The sequence below is a fragment of the Alternaria infectoria genome (genome assembly GCF_024043175.1).
Source record: "Alternaria infectoria strain BMP 0036 chromosome Unknown scaffold_32, whole genome shotgun sequence".
Lineage (NCBI taxonomy): Eukaryota > Fungi > Ascomycota > Dothideomycetes > Pleosporales > Pleosporaceae > Alternaria > Alternaria infectoria.
Window position 1 is genome coordinate 61,422 of NW_026250721.1, and position 17,245 is coordinate 78,666.

Here is a 17,245-nt window from a genome sequence, read left to right on the forward strand (position 1 = left end):
ATCTGGCCATTCCACTATGACTTCAGGGTTCAGAGAAAGAGACTCCTGCGGAGGAGGGCGGGAAATACGCCGCGGTGGCGTTCGCAGCGGTGCTTTATTACATTGCATGCCCTGAGCTGAGGCATATATCACCCACTTCGTAACTCGCACACCGTAGCAGATCCTAGAGATCGCCCATACACACACATACGCGTCCCTCAGCCCATTGTCCGGACACCATGACTTCCGATCTTCACAGTATGTCTCAGGCAACCCAAGCCCGTGGTTCTCTTGTCTGACTGTCCGTCTAGCTTCACCTAATGGCCCATCACACGACCAAGCTGCTGGGCAAACAAGCGCTCCAGTAGGCTCTGGCACTACGCCTTCGTCAAACCAGGCCAATGTCGGCGCCGAGCATAGGACAGATGCCATTGAGCGGCTGTCGTCTGTAGACAATGCATCGTCGCGGGGAGCCAAGGACGATGTCACCATCACCGTCCACAACGATCCACTCGATCTCCGCAAACACATGCGCGACGATGTGACCCAGAAACAGATGAAGAGTGACTATCCACTCGCCAAGCCCAGGCACATGAAGAAGTTCTACACAAGACAGAATGCCTTGATCGACCAATTTCTCCAGAGCGGAGATGAAGAGCGCTTGGCTGCTCTTGACATGGTCGAGAATGGACCCAAGGTCCGCTTCGCCGTGAACGCATCCTTCATCGTCAACTTCTGCTTGTTCATCATCCAGATGTACGCGGCTATCTCCACAGGTTCGTTGTCGCTGTTCGCGACAGCTGCGGACGCCTTCATGGACTTGGTGTCGTCGGTGGTCATGCTCATCACATCGCGCATGGCAGCACGGCCAAGCGTTTACAAGTACCCCGTGGGGCGGACGCGTATCGAGACGATCGGCATCATCATGTTCTGCTGTTTGATGACAACGGTAGCCATCCAGCTCATCGTAAGTACTCCTTCCCATGTGGCCGGCTCAGCTATTGACATGTAACAAGATCGAATCTGGGCGTTCCTTGGCTGGCGGTGCCACGGAATCGGAGGAGCTCCACATCATCCCCATCGCCTTCGTTGCGACAGCCATCTTCTGCAAAGGCTCCTTGTGCGTCTACTGCTTCATCTATCGGCGTTACCCCGCTGTCCACGTCTTCTTCATCGACCATCGCAATGACATTGTCGTCAATGCCTTTGGTCTTGCCATGTCGATCGTCGGTAGCCGCGTCGTCTGGTATGTCGACCCTATCGGTGCTATTCTCATCGGTCTCTTGATCTTGGTTTCTTGGGCTGCCAATGCTTTCGATCACGTCTGGCTGTTGGTTGGCAAGTCCGCACCCAAGGACTACATCAGCAAGTTGATCTACATGGTTGTTACGCACGACGACAGGATCCAGAGAGTTGATACTTGCCGCGCGTACCACGCTGGACAAAATTACTACGTTGAGGTGGACATTGTCATGGACGAGGGTCTGCCGCTGAAGGTCACTCACGACGTCTCGCAGACCCTGCAGAGGAAGCTTGAAGGTATGCCTCATTCACTCATTAGTAATCACGACACGATACTAACAAGCGACAGGTCTTGCCGACGTTGAGCGAGCCTACGTGCACGTCGACTACGAAAGCGAGCACGACATTTTCGAGGAGCACAAGCCCCTCTACGAAGTCACGCAGTCGAAGACTATCAAAGAGCGCGTCAAAGCTTTGCGCTACTTGTTCAAGAAGAACGAGAAGGGTGCTTGAGCATCGAAACCTGTACGCTATGTATTTTTACGATGCCGTCGGCATCAAAAGTTTACGTTTTCCTTTACCTCATTTATACCCCGGCGCAGCAATACACAAAGCCGCTGTTGATACTGTTACTGTTAATGCGAATGTTATTGTTAATAAGACTCACTGTCTTAACCCTGAAGCTGTCTTCTGCATCGTGTTTCTCCGTACTGATCTTTCTTTGTCTTAAGCCTTTGACACCCTACAATGGTACCAAACCCACTTTTAGACAGCCACTGCCTCTGTCCCTTGACTTTGTGTCTCTTCCCGTCATTCGTCTTACCAGCAGAATTTCTCAACTTCTTCCAGAAGTCTGACGCCTACATTCCCTGCTTCATAGTTCACATAGCTATCTACCCATCTTCATATCCTGCCAACCCACGATATGTCTCAATCTGTGCCATCCCCCAGACCAGCACCCGAGGACTCCGAAATTACTCATAGAGAATCATCATCAGTAACAGCCGCATCAGACCACTCCGATGACACCGATGATACAGCAAGTACCCATGAAGAACCATCATCACCAGTAACAGCACCATCCGACCACTCTGATGGCACAGCTGATGCCGCTGACTCAAAACCCTCTACACCCGAAGCCGAAATGAAGGAACGTAAGCCTCTAAGCAAAGTACAAGAACTAGCAGCTTGGTATGATTCACAAGCGAACGGAAACTTGAGACTGCAAGTTCTGACGTGGGATGGAAGGGCTGTAGATGCGCCTAAAAACGAGACTAAGAAGTCTAAGAAGTCTGCGCAAGCGGAGTAGGGTTTGATGTAGCAAGGCAGGATAAATGATTTTGTTCGTGGGGTGGAAAATGCGAGGGGATGGGCGGGTCAGATGGATGTCTGCTCGTTTGAAGAAGGATGGGCGTTGGATTAGCGCATGTAGCGACGAACCATTATTTGGTCAGCTTGATCGCGTGGTAGTACCCGTAATCCTTTCGCGTATAAAGTCCTCTTCATCGTTTTCTTCATCTCCGACAGTGACATCCCCAAGAAAGCAAGAGTGGTTATCATGTTCGGTTTCCATTATGGCAATCATTCCTTGGTTTCTTTGGCAAACGCAGTATCACAATGTTGTGCTGTACAACAATGTTCAGGCGTGTTGCGAAGAGACTACCAGGCAGATGTATACGACTGAGCGGTGTGGGTTCAAGTTGGGGGATTGTATGAAGGTTGTTAGGGCTTGTGCTGAGGAGGTGCGCGGCAGGACTGAGGGAGGGGAGTATAGAGGGAGGCTAGATTCACTTGAATTCATTAAAATAGGTCCAATTCCCTTATAATGTTTCTGGAGTACATGATTTCTCCAAACTAAGCCGGAGGCTCATATGCTGAGCACATGGACGAAGGGCAGAAATGTGCGCTATCATCCTTCAACTCATCGCCTCCATCATGCCTTGCGATTTTGGTCTGCTGAACATAGAGCTGTGCTCGTGCCGCGCCAAGCGAACAACCCTCACAATCAAGTCGTTTCACCGGCCTTCTTGTGCCCAACCCAATGCGACATGAGGACAGTTTCACCGTACTCACTCGTTTCCGCAAGAACTTCAGGGCACCACGCTTCTTTTGCGAGGATACCCCACGCGCCTGTGGACCAGAGCGAATCGTTTAGAGCCCCAGTGCGGCTGTCGTGAAGGCGGACATCTTCCTTGTCGAAATTGATGTAGACCTCAGCAGTGCCATCACCGAAGGACAGCCATGCACCCCCATCGCAACGAGCGGCTTCGGCGCGGGCTTCACGGTTGACGAAGAAGTGTGTAGGGTAACCTCGGTTTGTAACAACGTAGAAACCATCGCGGTTCATGAACAGCGTGACGTTGTTCTCTACCCGAACGGGCGTCCAGAAGCGATCTTCACGGGAGAGACGCTCCTTATACTGATCTTGAAGTGCGATAGCCCAGATCTTGACGCGGATCTCGGCAGGTAGGCGGGGGAATGGATGGAAAGTCGGTTTCAGGCGAAGTTCTTTGGCGTCGGTCGATAGTTCTGGGTCGATAGGGATAGGGTTGAACCGCTGCATCCAACGATCTAGAGGACCCATTTTGGGGCGGAGTTTGATATAGATGCTTGTGACTGGTTTTGGAATGCGATCGTAGCGACCGACAAGAGTTGATGGGAATGCAAGTGGAGACAGTCGGGCCAGTCCGCCTAGGAGATGGATTTGGTCGCTCTCTTGAAGAAACGATGGTGTAGACAGGAAGCTGGCAAAAAGTGAGAGAGGGCAAAAGTTTCCGTGTAGCGAGGCCGCCCATCACCAAAGGTGAAGGCAAGAGCGTTTGTCGGTGCACGTGACGCCAAGCCCAGCGTCGTCATGATGTGATGAGGCACGGTTTCGCGACTTCCTCACACTCACCTCGCTACGCAGCTTCTCAGCTGTCATCCGGAGTAGTTCCCCATTAGCTGCATCACGCCAATTCTTTCACACTGGCCATAACGCGCACGTTTTGTCGGGGTAACAACCGGTCCGCCCGCCAGAGTAACCCCAATGATGAGCGCGAGAGTCCAGGTAGTCGCAGCCGGAACCATAGTCGCCGACCTGTCACCGATTTTGTGACTCCAAAATGAGTCGGTGGCCTCTTCGACAAGACAGACGTGTATCTTGATACAATGCTGGAGACGTGGTGTGATAACCAACACACAGATTGGCGTTCCGCTTACAGCTCAAGCTCGCGAACGCTGTTACTCGGGTATATATCGTCTTTGCTTGATACTTGCTGAATGTGTTAGTCAATCCAAAAGTCGATACTAACAAGACCCACGAGTCTAATAACTCTTGTTTTCCTGTGACAGAAACAAGCATTGTTCTCTCGACAACCGGAGCTCAGTACGCCGGAGGATAGCATAATAGCTATGTTAGCGAATGTCGCTAGGCTCGTCTTCCATGATTTCTACAGAACAAGTCCTCTCGATGACAGCCACGGACGACTAGACCGGAGGACTCGGATACTGAGCAGCCGGGTTATCCGGCGAAGACCTATGACCCGTACTTGACGGCGCCTGGCTTGTTGCTGCCAGCGCAAAGTACGGATTATCCGGCATAGACATTCGCTTCGGCATGATACTCGCCAAGCTTGGCAACGTAATCTGCACCCTCGTCTCCGGCTTCGGATTAAGCTGAATCAGTAGATCCGCCTCTTTAATCTCCCTCAACACATCTTCAACATCACGCCCCTTCCTGACCCGCCTCAACAGCTCATAGGACTCGCTATCGGAGCTCGTCCGGATCAACTTGAACAGTTCGACGTAGGCTTCGTTCTCGGCTTCCAAGGCATCGTATTTGCGTTTCAGTGCTTGGCCCTGGGTTTCCGACGACCGGGTAGCGTAGTGGCAGGATGTTGTCCGCTTGACGCATTCGATACAGACGGGTCGCTCGCCGTTACATTTGATTTTCCTCGCGCGACATTGGTCGCAAGCGGATGCGACGCGATCACGGGGTAAAGGCGGGAGAGGTTCGTTGCGCGGGCGAACAGCAGACGGGAGGAGTGGTCTGAGTGGACGCATAGCGCTCGATCGAAAACGAAAAGGCCAGCAGCAAGAGACGTGCTCAAACAGAACAAAAAGTCGTAAAAACGAAGGCTTAGAATCTGATGATAAATACGGTCATGGTGGGGCCCAGAAACGTGGTCTCCTTCCCATCTTTTAAGGGATGGAATTTGTCGAATATCGATGCTGCTCAAAAAAGACCCAGGCCTCCGGGATCTCGATGGTAATTGGAACGCGGCAAGTTTGCCCGCCAATCGGAAGCCAGAGAGATGCGGATTGCGTGCGTCGCCGAACTTCATCTTCTGCGCAAGCAGTCTTTTACACAATACGCGTGTTTGGAATGCGAACCCGGGAAGTGCCGTTACGTATCGTCATCTTTGGTGTTTATTTAACATGCATCTTGGTACTGCGGTTTGCGCAAGAAGCCCATGTTTCCGCCACAAGCACTCCAGCACTGGGCATGGCATGATGTCGTTATTTGGAAAACGTACCACGTCGTGATTGGCGACGGTACAATAACTCCGTGTGTATTTCTCATTCGCCAACAAGACATATACTAGAAAGAGATTCGATGGTGTACTGTAGCAGATGCAATGGTCGTTCCACATTCGTCCTACTAACGGTGCACCTGCAGCTGTGCAAGCAGGGCTTTACTCCGGTTAGCCGCATCGAGATTTCTGCGGCTGCATCTGCCATGCATAGACAGCAGATGATTTGTCTCCACCGCAATAGTCTTGGTCTCGTATCGTTGCAGCCTCGAAAACGAAAAGCTACGGCCGCGGTCCTGCATTATACGGATGGTTCAAGGTGGAATTACCTCCTTGGGGTAATCCAGACGTCAACGCAGACAACAGATGGGGTATGCCTTAGCGTATGCTAGTGTGTGTCGGACCTGTACTTCGAAAGGTGAGGGCTGCATGCTACCGATGAGGAAATGGCGTCGCACCGGAGCGTCGTCCGCAGCTCAATTGGTTGTTGTCAGCAAGCGTACGGCGGATGGATGCGTGCGACACGTAGTGGCATCGTCGGAGATGGAGGCACGCGCTCCAGATTGAGGTTGGTAAGCTGGGGGTGCGCTTCATTGGCTGGGACCTCCTCCCGCGAGACCCTGATCTACGAGCGATTGAACACCGTCATTGTTGTTTACGCTGCTGTGATTTCATATCTCACGATGTTTTCGACGATGACGAGTCCGGAAGATGAGTCGATAGTGCCCTTGTGGTCTCTACGTTAGAAACGGCTCGAACTGATACAGCGGATTAAGTAATCGGTATAGTTTCTCAATCCGCCGCATGCAACTTGTGGCTTGGATTATTATGGAGCGAACGCTACGTTATTCGGCCCGCACGCACATGCTCATCGGTGAAGAAGGCCGTTCCAGTCGAGTCTTTTCCGTGTCCTGTGGTTGAGAGACATTGCATGGGAAGAATGAGTCAAGCAGATGTACCATGAAACTCTGTCGGAGTATACCCCGAGTTTACGATAGCTATCCATTCTACCTGGGCAGCACACCTCTAAACGGCGTGATGTCATGACTCGCGAAAGTGATGGTTGATGTTTCTTTTGCTCGTCGGCTGTCGTCTGCGCTACAGATAACCGAGATCTCAGGGCTGAACAGGTTGGGGAACAACGTTGTTGATCTTAGGGCGGCCGGCTCCGTACCCGTACTGCCAAGGGCCGCGGTACCCGAGGGTATTGACGAGGCTCTGATTGAGCTTCTTGGAATGAGTCGACCGAGGTGTTGAAGTTGGGGTTACGTTGCATCATTGTCATCAACCCCATAGCATCGTTCTAGTGGGGTTCTTTTTCTCGAATGTCCTACGGCTTACCAATGTGATTTCATTCCTTTGCCATGTATTGTGTGGTATTACTGACCCGTGTTACCAGATATCTGATCATCGAGGTATTCACCCGAACGTCATCGCGAGAACACCGGTCAAGTTCGAGCGCGGTAGGTTGAAGGATATTGCGTTACTGATGCACCTTCTTGACGCACTAAGCGTGCCTGAGAACGACATCAAAGCTATCGCAATCCTACCGTGTACCATATTCCTTCTCAATGACCAACCTGAACCAATATGAGACCCCAGTACGAGTCAAAGACAGACTCTATTCTTCATAGGACATGGGCAAAACCGACTCTCGTCATTGATTATCCTCAATCCTTCATTCACATCACCACTCCCCCTTACAAAACCTCAAAACTCAACTTCGTTTCCTCTTCCCACTGTTTCGCAAACTCCCTCAGCACTGCAGTCGTCTTCCTCGCCATCTGCTTCCCCGTCTCCGTCTTCATCATCCCCTCTAATTTGAACAACTTCTCCTCAAAATGCTCAATCGCCCTATCCATAGGCTCCCCTGGCATCTTAGCCGCCCCATACGAAAAGCAACGCCCTATACCCACAGCACCGATAGCATCAAGACGATCTGCATCCTGTACAATTGCGAGTTCAGGATACGCTGCTAAGACACCCGCGGTAATAATGGGCTCGCGTATCTCGTGCGAATAAGAGACGTGATTCACGATATTGTCTACCACTACAGCCAGTTCGTAGTTTGAACCATGGTCCTTCAAGATATCCAAAATTTGCCTCTCGGCTTTTTGGCCTGGTCTGACGTATTTATGGTCGCCTACGTCGTGTAGAAGGGCGGCTAGGAAGAGGGCTGTGGTGTCGTAGCTGACGGAGGGGTCGCGAACGAGCTCGGCTTGAAGAATGCGGTTTGCGTTTGAGACGACGCGGAGAATGTGGTTGTAGTCGTGCGAGTTGTCATATTTTGACATGTAGTTGTGGACGAAGGCGTTGATGGAAGCGAAGAGGGGTTTGTACTCTTCGTGTATTGGGACTTGAGGCACTGGGATGGGGTTTGTGGGTTGAGGCGCCATGGTATGAGTTATGCGGTGGGTAGTAGGATCGATGTGGTTTAAGCACTGATATTGCTCTCTGATAGAAATCCTCTCCAGTGTTCGCACACGTAGATTAGGAAGTGACGAGCAAGTCAAAAAATTCGATCTGGACACGACGTAACGCAACAGGGCTCTGTGATGCTTGAAGAAACGACGTCTGTGTACTTTGAAAGGGCTAAGAGACGTGTAACGCGTTTTTCTGCCCACGCGGAGTCACATGATTGGCGACTTTTGTCCCTGAGACCAGCCGTCGCCCCTTCCATACTCCCCAGACACTCTGAACGGCATCAGTGAACATGACATCCCACAAGAGATGCAACCGTCTCTCTAAAATTGGCTTTGAACGAAAAGGAACAAATAGGAGTTCACTCATGTCAGTACAGGTGGAGACGAACATCCGGGGTAGCTGAGCCGCAGCAGCCTCGGTACTTGGCCGGTCGGTAGCGCACGCGATAATGGAGCCATGATCTCACCCTCGCCCATCGCTCCTATCTACACACACGTGCACTCGGACACGACCACATCCACGTCGCGCAATCGCATCATCTCGGCGCGTCAGCTGGGGCGACTGCAGACATGTACAGGCAGGCGACGCAGAAAACGGGCGAGGTGCTGTCCATGCCGTCGCAGTGGCTGGGCATGTACTCCGACTTCATCACCAAGAACAGTAGCGCCGTCACCCAGATTGAATCAGCACTGCGGTCACTGACATACATTATACCTGGTTAGTCAGCTCAGTATCTGTATTTGCGCATCTTGCTAATCACGAACAGGTCGCTTCCGGGAATCAGAAGTCGCATCCGAATCCAGTAGGTCGCGTCCGGCTATCGCGCATTCGTCCCGACTAACATAACCCAGTACACAGCGGCGTCCAAGTACTCTCCCTATATCATGACTCTCTCCTCTCAAAAGCCATGGCACAAATGCCCGGAACGCGGCGGCAGCCCCTCACCCCGCATCATCGATACACCAAGTTCTGGACGCAGAACTCGCCCACATACAAGCGCATTGCGCTAGTGCTCCAGATGATCCAGTACACAGAACTGCTATGGGAGATGGCAGCGAAGCGGAAGGGCGAGAAGGTGCGGTGGCGCGTGGTCGTGTTGCTGGAGATTGTCAAGGCAGTGTGCCGGTTGCTGCTGCTTCGATTGACCAACTCGAGACCACTTCTGTCGCCGCCGCTTCCACAACGAGAGATCGACCCAAGCTCGCTGGAAGAGTCGTCGGCATCAGCCGATGGCATGGACACACCGCCAAGTGAGCGCTCAGTCGAGGCAGAGAACTGGGCAATGCCTAGGACCGGCCTCTCCATGCCCAGCCTACCGGACTCTTCGGATATCTCAAGCTACCTCCTCTCCAAGGTCCTGACTGCGGACGACATTAAGCCACCCAAGGCGCTGCTCCACCGCGTCAGCGGAAAGGGTGAACTGGCCGAAGCACTGTACATTCTCCGTCCGGTCGTCTACGCCCTGGCCATGCAACATTTCAGTGGCGACAGGAAGAGCTGGAGGCCGTGGTTGATCGGTGTCAGCATGGAGTACGGCGCACGCCAACTGGCCAAGAAGGACTTCCAAGAGCGACTCGCGGGAGGCCTTCGCGGGCTGACCGGACTGGAGAAGGAAGAGCTGCGCAAGCGGGGCTGGTCCCTGGGATGGTGGGCCATGCGCGGCGCTTTCTACGAGAACATCACCAAGTAAGTTTCGCCACATCGCCGTCCATTGATCCATGACTAACAGTGAACAGGGCCTGGATACACAGCATCACCGGGTCGCTGAAGGGCAAGCCTCTTCTCGATATGGTCGGCGGTGTCATCGAAGACTACGAGTTCCTCTGGGATCAGTACTACTTCCCCACCGCTACGCTATGATTGTTTCTTCGTCACGCACTTCCTGGACTAATGCGATAATGTTTGACCTTCGCTGCATGATCTGATCGCTGGGCTGATCTTGGGTGGTTCCGCGTCTTCGCCTTCGGCTTTTTGTATATTATCCTTTCTTCAGATACCAGACATTTGCCATTGTTATAGTCCGTTGATTTTAATTGACGTATTTATCTACCGTATTTAGTTGTGCTGAACTATCGCAATTCCCATGTCGCTCACTGACGCACTGCTGGAGGTACTAGCGCGCGAGCTCTGACCCACCCTCACCATGTCCAGTTCCGAAAGCTTCGATGGACACCGCAGAGCCGCATCAACAACAACCACCATCACCGCCCTCCCCCACAATCCCCACCCGTATCGCTGCCAACCCCCCAATACCATCTCCGGCGATACTGAGTCCACATCCCCAAGATGCCCGCCACCACAGCTGAGACGCTGTCGCTCGTGACCCGCAACGTCTCCGTCGCGCCGCTCGTCCTCCTCTCCGCAGCCGACCACTACGGCCGCCAAGCAAAGGGCACCAAGAGGAGAGTAGTCGGTGTGCTCCTCGGACAGAACGACGGCAAGAACGTGCGGGTATCCAACAGCTTCGCGGGTGTGTAGCCCCTCCATGGTCTCGTTTGCCGCCTGGACGGTGAACAGGACAAGCGACGTTCCGCCAGCTGACAGACCTGCAGTGCCATTCGAGGAAGACGAGAAGGACCCGTCAGTATGGTTCCTAGACCACAACTACGTCGAGTCGATGAACGACATGTTCAAGAAGGTCAACGCGCGCGAGAAGCTCATCGGCTGGTATCACACAGGGCCTAAGCTGAGGGCGTCGGATCTGGAGGTCAACGAGCTGTTCAAGCGGTACACACCGAACCCGCTACTCGTCATTATTGATGTACAGCCAAAGGAGGTGGGCGTACCCACAGACGCTTACTTTGCGGTGGAGGAGATCAAGGATGTAAGTGCATAGCAGGCTCGGTGGCGGCGACACCAACAAAACGCTCGCCAGTCTCTCATTCTATGGACTCATTGCTAACTCACCCAGGACGGCACAACCACCTCCAAGACCTTCGTCCACACCCCCTCAATAATCGAAGCCGAAGAGGCCGAGGAAATCGGAGTCGAGCACCTCCTCCGCGATATCCGCGACGTCGCCGTCGGCACCCTTTCCACACGCATAACCTCACAACTGCAATCGCTCCAGGGCCTGCACCTACGGTTACGAGACATAGGCCAATACCTGCAAAAAGTGCTCGACGAAGACCTGCCCGTCAACCACGCCATCCTCGGCAACCTGCAAGACGTCTTCAACCTGCTGCCCAACCTCTCCACACCCAAGGCCGCACCCGTCGGTGGCGCAACAAACGGCGTTGGATCTGCTGCGGGCCAGGCAGGCGCGGTTGACAACGGCGAGTTGGCCCGTGCTATGAGCGTCAAGACAAACGACCAGCTCATGGCCATCTACCTGTCTAGTTTGATCCGTGCTATCACCGCCTTCCACGACTTGATCGAGAACAAGATACAAAACAAGCAGCAAGCAGAGGACAAGGAGGCGAAGAAGGATGAGGGTAAAGAGGGCGACAAGGAGAAGAAAGAAGGAGAGAAGAATGGCGAGGTCAAGGAGGGGGAGAAGGGTAAAGAGAAGGGTAAGGAGGAGACGAAGAAGAAATAAGCGCGGAGCTGAGAAGCGTTTGAGAGGGATGCAGGGCAAAGACCTGTGTATTATACTATCTCGGAGCCGATGAGAAGAAAGTAGGGTCGGAAATGGTCTTGGGGCTAAGCGACCTGGGCATGTGAAAAGACATGTTATGGCATAATGGCTGATAGATGTGATATGATGAAAGAACATGACATCAAGTCGTCTGAGACCATTGTCGTGCCATGCTATTGTCTTTGCTTGGTTTCTACTGTCTAAGCCGTGCTTTAGCGGCATTGGGTATCGTAGCAGCATCCCCAGCCCTTTCTCTTCCCCGCGATAAACATCTACATGTACCACGACCCCAGAACATTGGCACAGTAAAAGCTGCTGCAGCAGCAACGACTTCAATCCCCCCACCCAGCAGCCCACCCCGCCGCCTCCTCAACACAAACATCCCTCTCCTCCACAAACCCCCCAAACAATCCTTTACACCTCTCCGCTAGCACGCATGCGAGTAGGTGTTTACACACCGGCGGCATATCATCTCCTAGACTTATACCACCGAAGATCCACTTCATACCCTCCTCCTTCCCTCTGTCCTCATCTCGCTGCGCTGCATATATTGCCTTGTCGACAAGAATAGGTGTGAACGTACAACCAGCAGGAAAAGCAGCGAATGCAAAAGCAGGACAAGAGCAATTCCAGCCCAGAAGGCGTACTTGGTATGTTGCTAGCGTGTCGTAGGAGGTGGAGAAGCGGGAGGGGCGGTGTTGGGCGGAGCGGACGTAGTGTATTGTGTTGGGGTTGGAGGGTTCTGATGCTGTGGTTGTGGTGGTTTGATTTGATGGTTTGTCTGGAGCTGTAGAGTTGTTGGTGTGTCCAGCCTGGGCATGGGTGTCTGGTTTCTCGGTCTGCGTGCCTTCGTGATGTGATGGCGATGTTGCCTCTGTGTCTTCCATCTGTACATCTTGCGCTATTGTTGCATCTCTTTGCTCCGCACCAGTCGCCCGCGCAGCAAATTCCTCTCCATCGCATATCCGAAACCGCGTCACGAGTCGTCGATCGAGGAGGTCCAGTGCTGGCACAAACTCATTCGGAAAGAGTACCTGCAGCGAAAGCAGCTGTTTCCTCGTCGCGTCTGATACATTGTTGAGCGGGTTGGTGTTGGCATTGGCATTGGTGTTGGCAGTAGCTTGGTCAATTGACGGCGGAGCGGCCAGCGAATCGAGTAATTGCGTTACGAAGTGACGGCTAGAAGGCAATGGCGATATTGGCGATGCCATTGTGACGCGCAATGGTATGAGTGCATGGTGTTGGGTGGAATTGAAGATGACGTATGTGGGGAATTTGATGGATTGGTGGATTGGTGGATTGAGTCAAGGCTGAGGCAGTCGCGACGGGAGCGCGGGAAAGCGCGGGGCGAGGTCCACGAGGGCACGTGAAACCGTCAATGCCATAACATGTAACTTGATCTGACTACTCCTAGCAATTGAATGCGATAATCTCGATCTCATGCGCACGTGTCGAAGCGGTGAAGCAAATACAGTTTGCGTCATTACTGCTCTACTTGCCCTCAGCCCTGCTTACGCCAACTGCGAGATTGTTGGTCAATTCAACTCCAAGTCTAATGTGCCTGCAGCTGACAGTCGGCGAGACAGTCTATTTCCGGCAGCCTCGCATTTGTTTTGATGCAGGGCGGACCTGGCAGCAAGCACCCATGACGCCATTTCGCAACGTGGTAATCAAAGGACGGCGCAGCCTTCACTTTTGGCCAAAGCCATGAAACAAGGTCCTGCAGCTCGCCATTGTTGTCGTTGAATGGGTGGCAGGTTTACCAGCATTACAGATGCAGGGTCCCCCATGGTGCTGGGCGTAGTGGGAACTCGCAAGACGGGGCAGCAAGTCATCTGCTCGCATTGTCCTATCGGCTGACCAGATTCGGGCTGGCACCTTGATGCGCAGATCTACCCGCAGAAGGCGCGGCCAGGCTTCTAGACGGACTGCGACAGTCTGTGGTGTCTGGTGTCGCGATTCGAGAGACTATTGATTGAGTTGTGCAAACCGCGCCATGATCGAGAAGTTCAAAGTCTATTGAGTCAGGATCACATTGCTTTGTCCGCGGAACCTACTCGGCATCGGTCTGGGCCGCGCTCGTCGGCGCAAATGGTGAGGGGTACAGCGGAAGCGATATCCTGGGAGATTGACATGGCTGGCATTCAAGGCAAGAGACGGTATCAGGCGGCTGAGGTCAGATGGCAGGCCTGGCGGTAACAGCGCCGTCGAGAGATGAGGGTTGAGGGGTTTCTGGCATACCCCTCCCCCACAGCACGATAACGACGATAAGACACCCCGGGTTTCCGAAGGATGACCTCGACCAAACAGAAGATGGTGTGAAGCCTCATTGCCCCGTGAGCGACGGTGTGCGGAGAGCGTGGGAGGTGTTCAGGTGGACAGGCGTCATGGTGTAGATGACCTAGTTATTTGACCAGCTGAGCACGGGGCTCACTTTCACATGCAAGGACGAGTGGTAATCGATAACATGGCGGGAACGTACCGCAGTGGGCTAACGACGCACACATCGCATGTTACCCGCTGCGAGACATGAGCTGCCCTGAGTGAACCTTCTAGTCGGCGCTGGTCCTTTGCAGCTCCACGCCAGTGGCGTTGACTACAGCCGCTTGATGGTGTCCATGTCACAAGACCATGAACGGGAACCGCCATTCCACAGAACTCGGTGAGCAGCCTGTCTTCGGTAGCCGCCGCTGACGGAGGGGGGGTTAGATCCATGCAAATGAGCACTCAATTCGGCCGCCACTGGCCGCGAAAGGCAGTTGAAGTGAATTGGGCTCTGGCAGGTCAAGCGCAGGTCAAGCGCAGGGTCAAGCATAGTCGATTGGTGCGTCGATGATGGTCAATTGCTGGAATGTGGAGCATGTGGGATAGTCATCTCTGCATTATCGACGGCGGTCAGACTGCACAATAGCGTAGTACGAGGAACGATGACGGAAGCGGTGACTCGGACACTGTCCACCGGAAGCGATCTGGAGAGGGAATGGGGATTAGGAACGCTACCGTCGCCATTGGGCGCTGCGGTGACACGCTGGCTGGGAGAACTGGGAATTGACTGCAATCGGGTGCCAATGACATACTACCAGGCCTCAGTCGCTGCATCCAGGGCGCAATGAGGGCAGGCAACGTGTATGTAGCCCTGGAGCGCAGTGATGATGTGACGATGCGATGGGGACGGTTCATTCGGCCCCGATGGACTAGCCCGGTTTGCTGGGACGGAGCGACAGGTAATCGCCTGTGCAGTGACTCAATCTCTCAGACAGTCAGAGAGCATTGCGCGCTCCCAGCTCCGCCTCACGCGTCGCTGCGCAATTGGCCGCTCTCATTGGAGCCCCCTTCGTCTTCCTTCTATTCACTTCTTGGCCGCCCGCATTCGTCAGCTGCCGGCCGCGCGCAACTGGCGCTCCTCTTATGGATGATGCCTGGCCTGGGAGGATGAGAGCCTGCTGGCACGCGCCAACCGCACACCCTCTTTGTCTGGTTCGCTAGCACATGGGCCGCAGTGTCTCAAAGGACAGTCACACTGGCCTTGTCCATCCTGTAGCCTACTGAAACCCCCGACGCGCCTGGGTGGTGCTTCTTATAACCAGCCCGCTCACCCCGTCTGTTTCGGGACGACTAACCTACCACGCAATTCAATCGTCCTAACTCCGCACTGCTTTTTCAATTGTCACGACTGCCTGACTAATTGCCCGCTCGCATAACTGGTATAAGCAGTCGGTCGGACCATTCTGCCGGCTTCCACGGTCACGTTTGCGCCCGGGCACACCTGACAGCATAACTGTGGCGAAGCCGTTCGCTCAACCAAGGCTCCTACCCTCCACTCATACTCTACCATTGATCGCATTACCAACGCACCACGCTCCAGTGGCTGCCTGGACACATTCATATATCGCTACCGCCCCGACGTTGCGCTTTAACCAAAGGACAAACTTTCGCACCGCACCACACCGCAATGGCAAACTTGCACTATAAGACGCCCCCGAGCAATCGGCTCACCGTTTCCTCCCTCCTCTCGCCCCCTGAAATGAAGCGATCAGAGTCGTTTGGCACGTCAATTCCGCCTGCCTACTCTCAATCACCCTTCTCCTCCTTCAATTCAGCACCCTCACAATCTGCTGTGAAGACCGACTTCATGGCGATCCAGGCAGCAGCCGCCCACCGCATCGCCTACGCCTCCCCGCCAATCTCCCCATACGACACACAGGCACAGAAGGAGAACATGGAGAGCTCAGAGGAGCAGTGCACACGCGATCCCCAGCTGTTCGTCTCGGCTGATGCAGCGGCGCCAATTGCTCACATGCCGCTGTTCCCCGACGAGTCACCCGAGTCAGCCTCGCAAGATGTCATCACCGCGCACATGAAGACCAAAGACTATGCACAACTGCAGAGCAAGCCGAGCCGCGCTGACTACGAATTGGTTGCCAAAGTCCGATCCATCGTCTTCAGAGAGGCCTGCAACAACCCCAAGGCATGGTGGGCTCAAGAACGCGCCTTCGACAAGCAAATCGACGAGGTCCGCAGTGGCCGTGTGCAGAAGCGGCCAGCCTTGAAGAAGCTCGCCCCGGCGCCATCTTCAAAACTCCGCCAACCCAAGGTCGCTGTTGCACGGCTGCCTGCTCGCGCCCCTCGTGCCGCACCCAAGGCTAAGCGCACGCCTCTTACTCAGATCCACGACTCATTCGACACCTCCCCCACCACCAAGTCAGCCTCTCCCAAGCCGGCACGGCCAGTCACCAACCGCGACGACTCTGACTACACTGCCATTCCCGACTACGCCCCACCCCTCGACACACTGCCCAAGGGCAATACCAAGGCGCTCAAGGCTGAGTGGAAAGGGCAAGCGCTCTCGCTCGCCGACGATCCCGATCGCGAGCTGCTGCACGAGGCTGAGTTGAACCTCGCTGGCACACTCCGCCTCAACTGCGCCACCTACCTCACCAGCAAGCGACGCATCTTCCAGGCCCGCATCGAGGCTCTCAAGATTGGCAAAGAGTTCCGCAAGACAGATGCCCAGCAGGCGTGCAAGATTGACGTCAACAAGGCTAGCAAACTCTGGCAGTCATATGACCGTGTAGGCTGGTTCAACCCCGACTACTTCCGCCAGTACCTCTGAGCCCGCATCGCATAGCCTTACTCATTCTTTTTACTCTTCTTGGTTACGATGCATCAAGTTGCACTTTGCATCCCGCGGCCCACCCGACTGGGCTCGTTTTCTTTGGATAAGATTGGTATGATTTACATGGAGTGATGGATGTCCTCCTCCGCATGATATTACGAACGGCGTTTCGATGGGTTTTCATGGATACTACTGTTGGCATGAACAGGTGTTCGGGAGTGGATACTGTCCTCCCTCATGGCGTTTTTGGGCTTCTCGACTTTCCTTTTCTTTATCTAACGGCATGCGATACCCCTCAGCTCCCACCAACGAATGTTGTAGTCCCGGATGGACATTGTCGCCGCAAATGCAGGCTTTCTATCATATTTAGTACTAGACCAGAATGCACTATCT

The 17,245-nt window shown here is 53.9% G+C and overlaps 5 protein-coding genes across 5 annotated transcripts; 3 read left to right on the forward strand and 2 right to left on the reverse strand.

The window, feature by feature from the left end:
- Window positions 1-218: 218 nt before the first annotated feature.
- Window positions 219-1,734, forward strand: J4E92_010143 (uncharacterized protein; the record flags this gene model as incomplete). Its single annotated transcript, XM_051501484.1, has 4 exons — window positions 219-237; window positions 291-946; window positions 996-1,518; window positions 1,571-1,734. The coding sequence occupies 4 exons, from the start codon at window positions 219-221 to the stop codon at window positions 1,732-1,734; spliced, it is 1,362 nt and encodes a 453-aa protein (XP_051348269.1).
- A 1,492-nt stretch (window positions 1,735-3,226) lies between these two features.
- J4E92_010144 (uncharacterized protein) lies at window positions 3,227-3,805 on the reverse strand (the record flags this gene model as incomplete). The annotated part of the gene is made up of 1 exon (XM_051501485.1): window positions 3,227-3,805. One exon carries the CDS (start codon window positions 3,803-3,805, stop codon window positions 3,227-3,229), a length of 579 nt encoding a protein of 192 aa, XP_051348270.1.
- A 3,630-nt stretch (window positions 3,806-7,435) lies between these two features.
- On the reverse strand, window positions 7,436-8,131 carry J4E92_010145 (uncharacterized protein; the record flags this gene model as incomplete). Its single annotated transcript, XM_051501486.1, has 1 exon — window positions 7,436-8,131. The coding sequence occupies one exon, from the start codon at window positions 8,129-8,131 to the stop codon at window positions 7,436-7,438; it is 696 nt and encodes a 231-aa protein (XP_051348271.1).
- A 2,314-nt stretch (window positions 8,132-10,445) lies between these two features.
- On the forward strand, window positions 10,446-11,697 carry RPN8 (proteasome regulatory particle subunit; the record flags this gene model as incomplete). The annotated part of the gene is made up of 3 exons (XM_051501487.1): window positions 10,446-10,629; window positions 10,712-10,983; window positions 11,071-11,697. The coding sequence occupies 3 exons, from the start codon at window positions 10,446-10,448 to the stop codon at window positions 11,695-11,697; spliced, it is 1,083 nt and encodes a 360-aa protein (XP_051348272.1).
- A 3,991-nt stretch (window positions 11,698-15,688) lies between these two features.
- Window positions 15,689-16,849, forward strand: J4E92_010147 (uncharacterized protein; the record flags this gene model as incomplete). The annotated part of the gene is made up of 1 exon (XM_051501488.1): window positions 15,689-16,849. One exon carries the CDS (start codon window positions 15,689-15,691, stop codon window positions 16,847-16,849), a length of 1,161 nt encoding a protein of 386 aa, XP_051348273.1.
- Between the last annotated feature and the right edge of the window lie 396 nt (window positions 16,850-17,245).